The sequence below is a fragment of the Rattus norvegicus genome, chromosome X, assembly GCF_036323735.1.
Source record: "Rattus norvegicus strain BN/NHsdMcwi chromosome X, GRCr8, whole genome shotgun sequence".
In the NCBI taxonomy this organism is placed as follows: Eukaryota; Metazoa; Chordata; class Mammalia; order Rodentia; family Muridae; genus Rattus; species Rattus norvegicus.
In genome coordinates, this window is record NC_086039.1 from 26,163,565 (window position 1) to 26,178,758 (window position 15,194).

General features: G+C 36.0%; 1 protein-coding gene across 2 annotated transcripts; it reads right to left on the reverse strand.

The window, feature by feature from the left end:
* Window positions 1-9,717: 9,717 nt before the first annotated feature.
* Window positions 9,718-12,491, reverse strand: Samt4 (spermatogenesis associated multipass transmembrane protein 4). 2 transcript variants are annotated; one of them, XM_039100384.2, is made up of 3 exons: window positions 12,415-12,491; window positions 11,865-11,975; window positions 9,718-10,502 (listed from the first exon to the last, which is right to left on the reverse strand). In XM_039100384.2, exons 2-3 carry the CDS (start codon window positions 11,891-11,893, stop codon window positions 9,830-9,832), a joined length of 702 nt encoding a protein of 233 aa, XP_038956312.1. In that variant the 5' UTR covers window positions 11,894-11,975; window positions 12,415-12,491; the 3' UTR covers window positions 9,718-9,829. The 2 variants fall into 2 exon arrangements, with proteins under 2 accessions (XP_038956312.1, NP_001395821.1); NM_001408892.1 differs by having other exon boundaries at window positions 9,731-10,502; window positions 12,419-12,472.
* Between the last annotated feature and the right edge of the window lie 2,703 nt (window positions 12,492-15,194).

Here is a 15,194-nt window from a genome sequence, read left to right on the forward strand (position 1 = left end):
AAAAAAGCATTCAAAATACAGAAAGACTGGAACACATATGATTTTACAGGGATTGAAGAAGAATGAATAGTTATCAGCATAGGTTCAATGTGCAAAGTGTTTTACTGCTGAGAGTGGGAAATGTTAACCAACCACCATCCCTAGACAAGAAACTGTCTGCAAGTAACAGCTGCTTGGAAAGGAAAAATCACTCTTGTCCAAAGAGGTCACACTAGGTGTACAAATAACATGAAAGGAGAGTATCCATTCACAGAAGGGGGTGGTCAACAGAAACTAAAGCCAAAGTTATTTCTGAAGGATTTTACTTTTTGTGTTTGATCATTTGCTTTTGTTTCTATATTATTGTTTCTGATTTTGTGTGTTTAAGTGATAAAGGCTTTGTGTGTGTGTGTGTGTGTGTGTGTGTGTGTGTGTTATAGTGCTTCCTATGCTTTATGTGGATTGATTCAGTTTTTCATTCTGATTTGTTGTTTTTTTTTCATTTTTTTAATTTTATTTTTGTTGGATATTTTATGTATTTACATTTCGACTGTTATCCCCTTTCCCCCTTCTCCCAAACTCCTGCGCCCTTAATTGCTTTCATGAGGAGTCTCCCAATCCCAAACACCCACTCCAACCTCTATTCCTTGGCATAACCTATATTGTGGAAATGAGCCTTAACAGGACCAAGGGATTTTCCTATTGATGGTAGACAATGCAATTCTCTGCTACATAAGTGGCTGGAGCCATGGATCCCTTAATGTGTACTCATTGGTTGGTGGTTTAGTCCCTGGGAAATCCGGCTTGGTCTGGTTGGTTGATAATGTTGTTCTTCCTATGATGATGATAACCTCTTCAGCTCCTTAAGTCTAACTCCTCCATATTAGTCTACTTGTTCAGTCCAATGACTAGGTGCAACCATCAATATCTGTATCTATAGGACTATGTAAGAGTCTCTCAGAAAACACTGATATCTGGTTCCTGTCAGCAAGCACTTATTGGCATTAGCAATGGTGAATGGGTTTTGTGACTGCATCACTTTTCAGTGAGTGCATACCATGTATGTTCGTTTGTAATTGGGTTACCTGACTCAGGAAGATATTTAAGCATTCTATTCATTCGCCTAAGAATTTCATGCGTCACTGTTTTTCATAGCTGAGTAGTACTCCTTTGTGTAAATGTACCACATTTTCTGCATCCATTGCTCTGTTGAAGGACATCTGGGTTCTTTCCAGCTTCTGGCTATTACCAATAACGTTGTTATGAACATAATGCAGCACAAGTTCTTGTTATATGTTGGAGGATATATTGGGTATATGCCCAGGAGTAGTATAGCTGGGTCCTCAGGTAGTAATATGTCCAATTTTCTGAGGAACCATGAGGCTAATTTCCAGAGTTGTTGTACCAGCTTGCAATCCCACTAACAATGGAGGAGTGTTCCTATGTCTCCACATTCTAACCAGGATCTATTGCCTCCTGAGTTTTTGGTCTTAGCCATTCTTATTGGTGTGAGGTTGAATCTCAGGTTTGTTTTGATTTGCATTGCCAAGATGACTAAAGATGTTGAACATTTCTTTAGATGCTTCTCTGCCACTTATTATTCCTCAGTTGAGAATTCTTTGTTTATCTCTGTACCCATTTAAATGGGATTATTTGATTCTCTGTAGTCTAACTTCTTGAGTTCTTTGTATATATTACATATTAGCCTCCTATCAGATGTAGGATTGGTAAAGGCATTTTCCCAATCTGTTATTTGCTGTTTTGTATTATTGGCAGTGCCCTTTCCTTACAGGAGCTTTGCAATTTTATGAGGTCCCATTCATTGATTCTTGATCTTAAAGGATAACACATTGGTGTTTTGGTCAGGAAAATTTCCCTGTGCCTATGTGTTTGAGGCCTATTAGTTTCAGTATGTCTGGTTTTATGTGGAGGACTTGGACGCACTTGGACTTGAACATTGTACAAGGAGAAACAAATTAATCATTTTTCATTTTTCTATGTGCTGACCTCCAGCAGAACTAGCATCATTCATTGAAAATTTTGTCTTTCTTGTATTGGATAGTTTTAGTTCCTTTGTCAAAGATCAAGTGACCATAGGTGTGTGTTAATTTCTGGGGCTGCCATTCTATTCCATTGATCTACTTCCCTGTCTCTGTAAAAATACCATGCAGTTTTTATCACTATTGCTCTGTAATACTGCTTGAGGTCAAGGATGTTGATTCCTCCCAGAAGTTCTTTTAGTGTTGAGAATAGTTTTCACTATCCTTGTGTTTTTTATTTAGTTTTTTTTTTTTTTTGCCTTTCCAAATGAATTTGCAAATCGCTCTTTCTAACTATATGGAGAATTGTGTTGGAATTTTTCTGGGAATTGCATTGAATCTCTAGATTGCTTTTGGCAAAATGGCCATTTTAAATATAATAATCCTGTCAAACAATGAGCATGGGAGATATTTCTATCTTCTGAGATTGTCTTCATTTACTTTCTTCAGAGACTTCAAGTTCTTTTCATACAGATCTTTTCCTTGATAGATAAGACTCACTCCAATGTATTTTATATTATTAGTGGCTGAAATGAGAAATGTTTTTCCCTAATTTCTTTCACAGACTGTTTATCTTTTGAGTAGACAAGGCTACTGGTTTGCTCGAGTTAATTTTATATCCAGCCACCTTGCTGAAGTTCTTTGTCAGCTCTAGGAATTCTCTGGGTGAATTTTTGGGGTCACATAACTCTACTATCATATCATCTGCAAATAGTGATATTTTCACTTCTTCCTTTCCACTTTGAATATTTGACCTCTTTTTGTTGTCTAATTGCTCTGGCTAGGACTTCATATACCATATTGAATAGGTAAGAAGGGAGTTGGCAGTCTTGTCTAGTCCTTGATTTTGGTGGGATTGCTCCAAATTTCTTTGCAATTAGTTTGAGGTTGGCTACTGGCTTGCTGTCCATTGTTTTTACAATGTTTAGGTATGGGCCTTTAATTCTTGATCTTTCCAAGACTTTTACCATGAAGGGGTGTTGAATTTTGTGAAATGATTTCTCAGCATCTAATGAAGTGATTATGTAATTATATTTTCCTTTATTTTATTTATATAGTGTGTTACATTGATAGATTTCCATACACCAAACCATCCTTGCACCCATGGGATGAAGCCTACTTGATTATGTTCAATGATCACTTTAATGTGCTCTTTGATTTTGTTTGTGAGAATCTTATTGAGTATTTCTGCATTTATATTCATGAGGAAAATTGGTCTAATGTTCACTTTCTTTGTAGGCTCTTTGTGTGGTTTAGGTATAAGTGTAAGTGTGGCTTCAAAAAATGAATTGGATAATCTTCCTTCTGTTCCTATTTTGTGGAATAATTTGAAGAGTATTGGTATTAGATCTTCTTTGAAAGTCTGATGTAATTCTCCACTAAACCCATGTTGTCCTGTGCTTTTTGTGGTTGGGAGATTTTCAATGACTCCTTATTTCTTTAAGGATTATGTGACTGTTTAAATGGTTTACCTGATCCTGTTTCAACTTTGTACCTGGTAACTGGCTAGAAAATTGTTTATTTCCTCCAGATTTTCCAGTTTTGTTTAGTATAGATGTTTGTAGCAGGATCTAATATTAGTTTGAATTTCTTCAGTTTCTGTTATTATGTCTTCCTTTTAATTTCTGACATTGTTAATTTATGCACTATCTCTATGCCTTCTGGTTACTCTGGCTAAGGGTTTATCTATCATGTTGATTTTCTCAAAGAACCAGGTTTTGTTGATTCTTTGTATAGCCCCTTTTATTTCTATTTAGTTGATTTCAGCTCTTAGCTTATTTCTTGTTATCTACTCCTCTTGTGTGAATTTACTTCTTTTTGTTCTAGAGCTTTAAAATGTGCTGTCAAACTCTGTATTCTCTCCCCAATTTCCTTTTGGAGGCACTCAGTTTTATGAGATTTCGTCTTAGCACTGCTTTAATTTTGTCCCCTAATTTTAGGTATGTTGTGACTTCATTTTCAGTAAATTCTAAAAAGGCTTTAATTTCTTTATTTGTTCCTTGACAAAGTTTTCATTGAGTGAATCATTGTTCAGCTTCCATGTACATGTGGGCTTTCTGTTGTTTTTGTTGTTATTCAAGAGCAGACTTAGTCCATGGTGATCTGATATAATGCATGGGATATTTTCAATCACCTTGTATTTATTGAGGCCTGCTTTTTCACCAAATACTTTGTCAGTTTTTGAGATGGTACCATAAGGTGCTGAGAAGAAGGTACATTCTTTTGTTTTATGATGAAATGTTCTCTAGATGCCTCTTAAGTCCTTTTGGTTCATAACTTCTATTATTTTCTCTGTGTCAGTTTCCATGATCTGTCAATTGATGAGCATTGGGTGTTGAAGTCATCTACTATTATTGTGTGTAGTTTAATGTATGCTTTGAGCTTTAGTAAAATTTCTTTTATGAATGTTAATATCCTTGCATTTGAAGCACAGATGTTCAGAATTGAGAGTTACTCTTGGTAGATTTTTTTTCTTTGATGAGTATGACTTGTCCTTATCATTTTGGATAACATTTGGTTGAAAATCTATTTCATTTGATATTATAATGGTTACTCTAGCTTGTTTCTTGGGACTATATTTTTGGAAAAAAAATTTCCCTGCCTTTTACTCTTATGTAATACTGTCTTTGTCCTGTATGCAGCAAATTGCTGGTTCCAGTTTACATATCCAATCTGTTGGTCTTTGTCTTTTTATTGGGGATTTGAGTCCACTAATATTTAAAGATATTAAGGAATAGTGATTGTTTCCTGTTATTTTTGTCATAAGAGGTAGGATTATGTTTATGTGACTATTATCTTTATAGTTTATTGCAAGATTACTTTCTTGTTTTTCTTGGGTGTAGTTTCTATCCATTTGTTGGAGTTCTCCCTCCTATTATTGTTTGTAGGAATGGATTTGTTGAAATATATTGTGTAAATTTGTTTTTTTTCATGGAATTACTTGGTTTCTCCCCCTATTTTAATTGAGTGTTTTGCTGGATATAGTAGCCTGCACTATTATTTGTTTTCATTTATGTTCTGTATCACATCAGTTCAGGATCTGCTAGTTTTCTTAGTCTTTGATAAGAAGTCTGGTGTGATTCTGATAGGGCTGACTTTATATGTTACTTGAACTTTTTACTTTGTTGCTTTTAATATTTATTATTAGTTATGTATTTTTTGGTGATTTTGCTATTATGGGACAGGAGGAATTTATTTCTGGGTACAATCTGTTTGGAATTTTATAGGCTTCTTGTATGTTCATGAGCATCTCTTTCTTTAGGTTAGAGAAATTTTCTTCTAAAATTTTGTTGAAGGCATTTACTGGCACACTTTCATTGAGAATCTTCATTCTCTGCTCTACCTATTATTCACAGATTTGGTCTTCTCATTGTGCCCTGGATTTACTGGATGTTTTGGGTTAGGAGCTTTTTGCTTTTTGCATTTTCTTTGACTATTATGACAATGTTTTCAATGGTATCTTCTGCCTCTGAGATTCTCCCTTCAATCTCTTGTATTCTGTTGCTGATGCTTGCATCGATGACTCCTGATATATTTTTTTTAGGTTTTCTATCTCCAGAGTTGTCTCCCTTTGTGATTTTTTATTGTTTCTATTTCCATTTTTAGATTCTTGATGGTTTTGTTCAATTCCTTTACCTATATGTTTGTGTTTTACTGTAATTCTTTCAGGTGTGTGTGTGTTTGTGTGTGTGTGTGTGTGTGCGTGTGTGTGTGTGTGTGTGCGCGTGTGTGTGGTGTGTATGTGTGTGTGTGTGTGTGTGTGTGTGTGCGCGCGCGCGCACGCGTATGTGCTCAGTTCCTCATTGAAAGCTTCTACTTGTTTTCCTGTGTTCTCCTGTATTTCTTTAAAGGACTTATTTATGTCCTTCTTAAAATCTCTATTATCATGAGATGTGTTTTTAAATCCACATCTTGCTTTTACAGGGTGCTGGGATATCCAGTATTTGCTGTGGTAGGAGAACTTGGTCCTGATGATATTAAGTAGTCTTGATTTCTGTTGTTTAGGTTCTTCTCTTTGCCTTTTGCCAACTGGTTATCTTTGATGCTAGTTGATCTTGCTGTCTGTGACTGTAGCATGTTCATCCTGTGGACCTATTAGCCTGTGAGCCTGTGATCTTTGGAGTGGTCTCCTGGCAGACCAGCTCTCTGCTGAAATGTTTTGTTTCTGAGGAATGTGGGTTAGCTCTAGCTCTGGATGCAGATGGAGACCAGAATGGTCTTGTCCCAGGCCCCCCTTTGGCCACTGAGCCCTGTGCACTCGCAGCAGTTCTCTCTTTGCACAGTTAGTAGAGAGAAAGTGGGGTCCTACATGTGAGCTGTGGGGTTAGGAGGAAAGTAATACTGTCAGACTAGCTCACTATGGGCAGATTTTGTGTCCAAGGGCTGTGATACAACCCAGCTCTGGGCACAGTTGGAGAACCTTGTTTGCTTTTTCTTTTTTCATTTGCTTGTAAAGAAGACAAATAATGAAGGCATTGCTTGTTTCTTTCTAATGATATTTCTCTTTTTTGTTAGTTTTTGTTCTTCAGAAAGAGACAAATTAGGAAGACATGGAGTTGTATGCTGAAGGAGGTGAAGAGGAGCTGTGAGAAGACAGGGAAGGATAAAGAATATTCAGAATTTACACCATGAATTTTCAGTAAGATAAAAATACAAGAAACCCATTCCAGGAGCAGCATGACTACAAGCTTGACATCAGAGTATGAGATACTGCTGCTAGTTGAGTTTGAGTAGAACTCCAGTACGTGAACATGTATTCACTCTCTTAATAATGATTTAGGAAGGATTTTTCTTTGTGGAGAAAATACATGTTGGATTGGCTACAGGTATACACTGAGATGTGAGTGTAAGATGTTTTTCTTAAAAATAGAGAATAGAATGTAAGGATAACCCTGATAGTGGGTTTGTGGCAAGAGTCATCAGGAAAACCAGTGAGTGATACACAGAAACATCATGGCATATACAGATAGTATATGTGGTTATATATCTGTTGAACAAAACATGTACAGTCACAGGTCTGTTGGAAATTACACTTGTACAATCAGTACACAGACTATGGTGGGACTAAGAGTGTATTTCTCAGAGATAGCTAACTTCTGGGTGAACAGTACAGTTGTGGGAGGCTCACAGCTAAGAATGGGAGAAAGAGGATAGTACAGGAAGGACAAGTTCTCTCCAGCGTCTTGGGAGCTTATGAAAAAAAACCAGTGCCTGAGTTTCATGTCCGGAGCTTTGCATAGGAATGAGAATATAGCTCATGTGGACTTGGTGTCTAAGAAGCACAACATAAAAAAATTTCTGAAGCTACTATGTTTGGTATTCTATATGGTACCTGTGGATGAAGTTTTATGAAGCATCATCAGACAACAAAATGATATAATATGGTTGTCCAGAAATAGGCGTTCTGTAATGGAGGTGGCACACATAGTGTTCCTTCTAGTGGAATCAGCCATGAAAACCAGTGCATGAACTGGATGACCATAGATAGCTATATGAGTAGAGACAGCACTGCAAGGTGACATACATTGTAGTACACAATGAAGACCATATGCAAAGGGCACAGCCAGATGTAGGTGTGGCTTTTAGAGATGGTACAACGGAGCCTAGTTTTGGAGTTTTAAGCAGGGAAATCAAGCCTAGGAATTATTGACTCAGAGATAGCATTACAGAGGTTTCATACTGTGAAAATAGTATAGAGAGACTTTATTCTGATGGAATGCTGCAGGGAAAGCAAATGTAGGATCTGATAGGTAGAGCTTAATATAGGAATATATAGATGGTTCTGGCATGTCATTCTCTGGAGAACACAAGACATGACTGTTAAGAGTTCTGCATAATTGTGTATGGATTCCCATACCAGGGTATGTCTGAATGTCAGGTAGGTATAGTTAAGGTGGAATTCACCATATGTAGAGAGTGAAGGATCTGTGTGACTATATATATTTAAGCAAAAATTGGGTGGTTCTCCTAGGAAGTAATCTTGAGTCTCATACAACAAGGCCATGGATGAATTACATACATCTCATTATACTCATTTTAAGATGGAGATGCAACAATTGGGCATGATTCTGTGGAAGGAGTTTGCTCATTAGAGAAAGACAGAGCAGAAACTGAACAGTTGAACACCATAGATTAACTGAGAAATCAAGGAAATAATCTACAGAAAGTGTTTATGTATAGACCATGAGTATACACTACTAATTTAATGACTTGATCTTTATGGCTACCTCGGCTTGCTGCCTTTTAAAACTCAGGATGATTACCCAAATGTGGTATCATGCATAGTGCCTTGGGCACTCCAGTATCAATCACTTAATGAAAAGAACATTCTATAGGCTTTACAATGGCCAATTTCTTCTTAGATGACTCTAGATTGTGTCAAACTAACAAAATCAAAATGACATGAAACAAAGCCATATGAACAAACTAATAGCAGTCAGGCTGCAAATCAGTCTGTACAAAGAACGTCAACCTATTCCATATGGTACTGAAGAGAAGATACACTAATATAGAATAATAAAAATTTGAACTACAGTCAGAGAAAATGTGTGTCATAGCTAAAGTGTCTGCAAGGGGGTCCATAAAGAGAATGTTAGAGGTGGAGTGAATTCTTCAGTAGATACCCCATGATTATCGAGATTCCAAGACCATGAGTGATGTCCTATGGAGAGATGCATTTATGTAATACACACTGCTCAAGGAGCAGGATGCGTACATTATCCAGCACAGCTGGAAATCTAGGAACATTTAAGACCTTTCAAGTTAAAATAGTCCTGCATGATTTCATTAGATGATAAATACAAAGACTTGTTGGGAGTTTACCTTCACAACTTTAGGTCTCTTTCTCTTAGCTCTTCCTTTGCTGTGTCAACTTTCCTTCTTTTATATTGTGAATATTTATAGTGTATCACTTCATGCTAGAAGTATGTGAGTCAATTTATGACTGCCAAGGGCTCATAGTCAAAAAACTTCCCTGAGTCACAAAAGAGTTTTTATATTAGTGAACAAACTTAGGTGTGTTAAGAACAAAGGATAACTATTAGATAGCATTAATTTCTTTTTTCTGTATAAAGTGCTTTTCCTTCTATTGGGGCAAACAAGCTGTGATTTCTCTTAAGCAAAAAGTGTGTGGTTCTACTAGGAAGTAATCTGGGATCACAAACAACAAAGGCCATGGGTCAATAATATATATCTTATTAAACTCATTTTAAGATGGTGATGTTGCAATTGGCCAATAGGTAATTATGTTGGCTATCAAAGTAATATGATTTCCAATGCAGTGATACAAAAGGTAATTCAAGAAAAACAGTTTTAAAAATGTTCTTGAAGTTCACCGTTCTTGTTCCATTCAAAGCACAAAGGGAAAGCCTGGTTACCTGAGATTGTCCACAAAGAAACAGAGAATTGACAAATTTACATATACAGAATAACCTTTCTATTCCAGAAAAATAGCAATACTCTCCAAAAACAATGCTATGATGTCTAGCTCTTCCCTCAATTCACTTTTTGTACCTAAGGGTCTAACACAGGGACATAATCACTGATCTTTGTTTAGGTTTCAGCTTCCTCATAAAGCACTTTCAGTTGGTATTACTTGTGTTTAATTTTACAACATGTTTTTTATCAGTCCATATGCATCCTACTCTTTGTTGGCAAAATATGAACACAATATAAAAATATTAATCGTAAACACAGAGAATAAAATTGATGGTTTATTAGAACAAGTTAATGACTACATGAGTTTTGTGTGTCAATTGGAAATTTCTTCCAGGAGCTGTCTGACAGATGTTGGAAATGCAGGTGCCCTCACTTCAGGCCTCTTGAAGGGCCACTTTAGAAACACATTTGGCCTTCAATTTACTCTGTAGTTTCAAATAGCTTATCTCAGAGAGAAATATTATCACACCAAAAAGTGCCATGGTTGCAGTCAGGACCCCTATAGGGAACACAGCTGTCATATGTTTGCTTTTCAAGGCTTCTTTCTTGACAGGGAAGTTAGGTGGAAAATCAAGAGTGGTTTGACCATAAAGATCTACCATATGGTTCCAGCTGACAGCAACAAATGTGAAGAGGCTGCTAACTCCCAAAATTAAGGCAGAGATCTTGTAGCAATATATCTGGATCTCTAGAAATGGGTCTTTCATGCAGCTTATCTTGAAAGCTATTGCACTGAAAACCAGAACTACAGGCTTCATAAAAATAGCCCATTCTATAAGGTTCTGTGCACACTGAAATTCATGTGAAATGGTCCACGTTGAATCAATAGGTGTATGAACCAGGATATTAATTAGAGTTCCTGAGATGTTAAATTCTTGAGGGTAATAAGCTTCCCAAAGTCCAAAGGACACAAACTGCACAACATTGTTTTCAAATTCCCATAGACGCCAGTATTGGTTGCTGATAATGACTATTTCAAACACCAAAGCTGATAGGCTGCTAAAAAGGCCACTCAACTTGAAGATGCATTCCTTTTCTTTGGAAAATCTGAAGATTGGATTAAACATGTATAACGTTAGGCAAGGAAAATAAAGGAATATAGGAGAAGAAAATAAGTCACTGTAAATAGCACTAAGCTCTCATACCATGTTTGCATTGTTGCATAGTTGTATTTCAATAGCCTATATATAGATGAGGATTTAACACACATTAGAAAAGAATGTAAAAAGTCTAGAAATCCAGGAAAATGGCAGGAATATCTTTTACAAGATATTTTGGACATCAGTTTTGTCCTGTTTAGATGATATATATATATATATATTTCTTTCCTATTTTTATATATAAAATTAATAATGAAAATAAATTTACAATACTATATATGTGATAATTTTTATTTCAACTGTGTTTACAATAAATCAATTTTATAAGTGACTGAAATGAGAATACAGCTCAGAATAATTGCATTTCTAAATTATGTTACTGGACTATTACAAACACACTGAATCCGTCTATATGGTCTGCTGAAAGAATAAAAAAATGACAAATGATACAGATGGTATATCATTTGATGTCCAAATTCTATGCTTGAGTTGTATATATTTTTGTATATGTTCTTGATTGTGCTTGTGTGTACATGTGCTATCTAGCAATGTGTGACTACTTAAATTTGTTCCTCCATGATGCAAAGTTAAATTCTATATGTAAAACATAAGGAATGATGCATATTATATGTTTTCTAACAATTAAATCAGTGTTCTTCATTCTATATATTTGTTTCATTTTATTGAAATGTATAAAGTATCCCAACTACATTAAGTGAGTAACTGTCTTAAACACCAAGTTAAATCTCCACCCAAAATATGTTCAAAGTTATTTTGATCACTTTTCAGTTAACAGCTTTATATCTTGTGGTAAGGCACATTAAATATATGCCTTACTGGGTGCAGTTGGTACTTGAGAACAAAGTAGAAGACTAAGCAATGACATTGTTCCTCCACATGAGCAAGGTTTGAAGGACCTACGATCTGGATCTCTTTGCAAGGTAAACATTGCTACCAATTCCCCACTGCTCCACAATCTTTGTGGAATGTGCTTCATAACTGGGAGAAACAACAGCTTATACTTCTTGGGAAATAATATCAGCAAGATTCAAATAGTCAATTTGCAAGAGATGTTGGCCTGTATAATACTCTGCCCATATGCATTCCAAGGCAGGTCTGGGACAGTGCATGTGAAGAGCAATGACTTTTGAAGTTGAACTGGAATTCAGTAGTGAATGCTGTTGTACAAGACTAATGAGTTATAGCCTAGATGGATTTTGTTCTACCCAGCTCAAAATTCTGTGAAGTAGATACATGAGTTTCAGAAAGAGAAAATTTTCAAACCTCCATGTAAATTTTATGGTGTTACCTTTGTGTATCAGGGGTGAAGAGATCCATTTGAAAGAAGCTGATATCATAGATATCTTCCAAATAACAGGAAATGTTGACCAGAGATTGGGTCACACAAGAAGTGAATCACCTTCAGTATAAAAAATTATTCCATTAAGCAGGTATTTGAGCTCAGAACAGTGCCTCACTAATCAACCCCTGCCTCACACGAACATCTTCATTTCTCTCCTGTGCTTTGTTTAATTTTAGCCTCATTTATATCCTTCAGGGGGATTAGCACATCTGACATTCCTCACCCTCCAATGAGATCCAAACAATCGTTGCCCCATTTTATACAAAAGAGAACAACACAGAGATCCTAAATCATATGCTAAAGTCTAGGACAATACACAGGAATAATGGGTAGTACAGTCTATTGAGCCCTCAAATGATCGCACAGGGCTTTCCTGCAGTATGATATTATTAAGACTTTTCTCAAATGGAAATTATTTCAAGAAATAGCCTAATCATGTCAGTGGCCTTTGAAAGTGAAAATTGTTAATAAAAACAATAAGCAAAATATAAAATACCTGCCTCTTTGTGTGTTGTATGTATGAAGACCAAATATTCGTGACCACCAAATGTGTTTCTAGAAATTCTGATGTTTCCATGGCCACCAGAGATGAATGGTAGATTGTGAGCAATGATTTGGGGTTGAACAAAAAAAAATTAAAGACAAACAGGGGTTAATATCCCTTTTTATATGAGAACCTTTTGATATGTAATTAATCTAACTCACTTATTAATTTAAAATTGTTGTCATACTATATACTTTGATGAAGAATGCTCCCATCATACTTTTCCATTCCCAATGCTACTCACATTCCTACTCACCCATATTGATGTGCATTCACCGTTTGCTCCATGTATGTGGATGTGTACAAAACCCCATAAAACATACAAAGTTTAGAAAGGAAAAGTCAAAATGAATAAATGGTGTCATTTGTGTGTTGGTCACCTATTCCTAGTCATGGGACCTGCCCTTGAGTGTAATGAATATGTCAAATTATATGCCACTTTATAGCTCTGAATTTCTTTTGCCTAGCAGGTATCAATTGCAAACAGCTTATTGATTAGTGGTGATCCTTTGTGTCTACTACCCTATAGTAATATTAGCATATTTTCTTGTTTGTTAGTGTATAGGACATATGTGTTCTGTCAAATACTTTCTGAACTTTTATGTGGTAACAGTCATATTTGGTTTGAAGGACAGTGTTCCCTAAGAGTCATCTACCATCTCTACTCCAACAATATTTCATCCTCCTCTTCTACATAGATTCCCATGACTGGGGGAGTGGTTTGATGGAGGCATCTCATTTAGGACTCAGTAGTTCAGTGTCTCCCACACTATGGACATTGACCAAGTGTGTGGTTCTGTGTTAAATACAATCTACTGAAGTAGACACTTCTATGTTGACTGTGATTGAAGAACTAATATATGTGTATAACATTGTTTCTTTAGCACTTATTCTTTTTTCCAACGCTCCTTTAGCAGAATAATAGTAAGTAGTTTTCCATGAACTATATAATCTTAGGGTCCTTTAATCTTCAGCAGTCTTTTCTATGAGTTACATCTCATGGAGTGGGCCTTGAAAACGGACATAATGTGGTGATTAATCACATAACATTTGTTATACTATACAAATATTAAATTATATTGAATTATACAAGTATATCACCTGTGAGGTCACTGTTTTAGTTCTCAAGATTTACTGTGAATTGATATTGATGGATAGGTTTCTCCTCTTATAACATAGTACATCCAATACCATGAATACAACTCACTAGGGGTGAAGCTTGTATTTGGCATCAGCACCATTTCTTGATATTAAGTTATATAAGTAATCATGTCTTTGGCATTAGGGCCATAACATCATATTGTAGAGAGTTTGCAATGCCATTGAAATAGCCTATGTTGGGTTGCTTTGGTTGAAGGACAGGTTAAGGAACCTGTTTGGTCAATGAAACAAAATGATGAAACCTATTCCTGACACTGAAGGTTTTTTTGATGACTTAAGATATCTAGTAAGGGAATTACATAAACCATATTATTCTGCTTCATTTAAATTCATACTGAATATTTACATATTTGGAGAAGTTTCTATGTATGACATGAACTTCAAGTCTCTGAAGAAAGAAATTGAAGAAGATGTCAGAAGATGGAAAGAACTCCCATGCTCATGGATTGGTAGGACTAATATAGTAAAAATGGACATTTTGCCAAAAGCAATCTACAGATGCAGTGCAATCCCCAGCAAAATTCCTACTCAATTCTTTATAGAGTAAAAAAGAGCAATTTGCAAATTCATTTGTAATAACAACAACAACAAAAAACCCCCAAAACAACAACAACAACAACAACAACAACAACAACAAAAAAACAGGATGGCCAAGACTGTACTTAACAGTAAAAGAACTTCTGGGGGAAATCACCATTCCTGACCTCAAGCAGTATTACAGAGCAATAGTGACAAATATATATGGTGTTGGTAGAGAGACAGGCAGGTAGAAGAGTGTAATAGAAGTGAAGATCCAGAAATAAACTCACACACTCATGGTCACTAGATCTTTTACAAAGGAGCTAAAACCATCCAGTGGAAAGCAGACAGCAATTTCTACAAATGGTGCTGGTTCTACTGGAGATCAGCATGTAGAAGAAGGCAAATCAACTCATTCTTGTCACCCTGTACAAAAGTTTAAGTCCAAGTGGAACAAGGGCCTCCACATCAAACCAGATAAACTCAAACTAATAGAAGAAAAATTGGGGAAGAACCTCAAACACATGAACACTGTGGAAAATTTCCTGATCAAAACACCAATGGCTTATACTCTCAGATTAAGAATCAACAAATGGGAGCTCACAAAACTGCAAAGATTCTATAAGGCAAAGGACACTGTCATTAGGACAAAATGGCAACCAACAGATTGGGAAAAGATCTTTACCAATCCTATATCCAATAGAGGGCTAGTATCCAGTATATACAAAGAACTCAAGAAGTTAGATCCCAGAGAGACAAATAACCCTATTTAAAAATGGGGTACAGAGCTAAATATATAACTCTCAGTTGAGGAATATTGAATGACTGAGAAGTACCTAAAGTAATGTTCAACATCCTTAGACATCAGGGAAATACAAATCAAAACAACCCTAAGATTCCACCTTACACCAGTCAGAATGTCTAATATTAAAAACTCAGCAGACAAAAGATGCTGGCAAGGATGTGGAGAAAGAGGATTGCTCCTCTATTGTTGGTGAGATTGCATGCTGAAAAAACTACTCTGGAAATCACTTTGGACGTTCCTCAGAAAA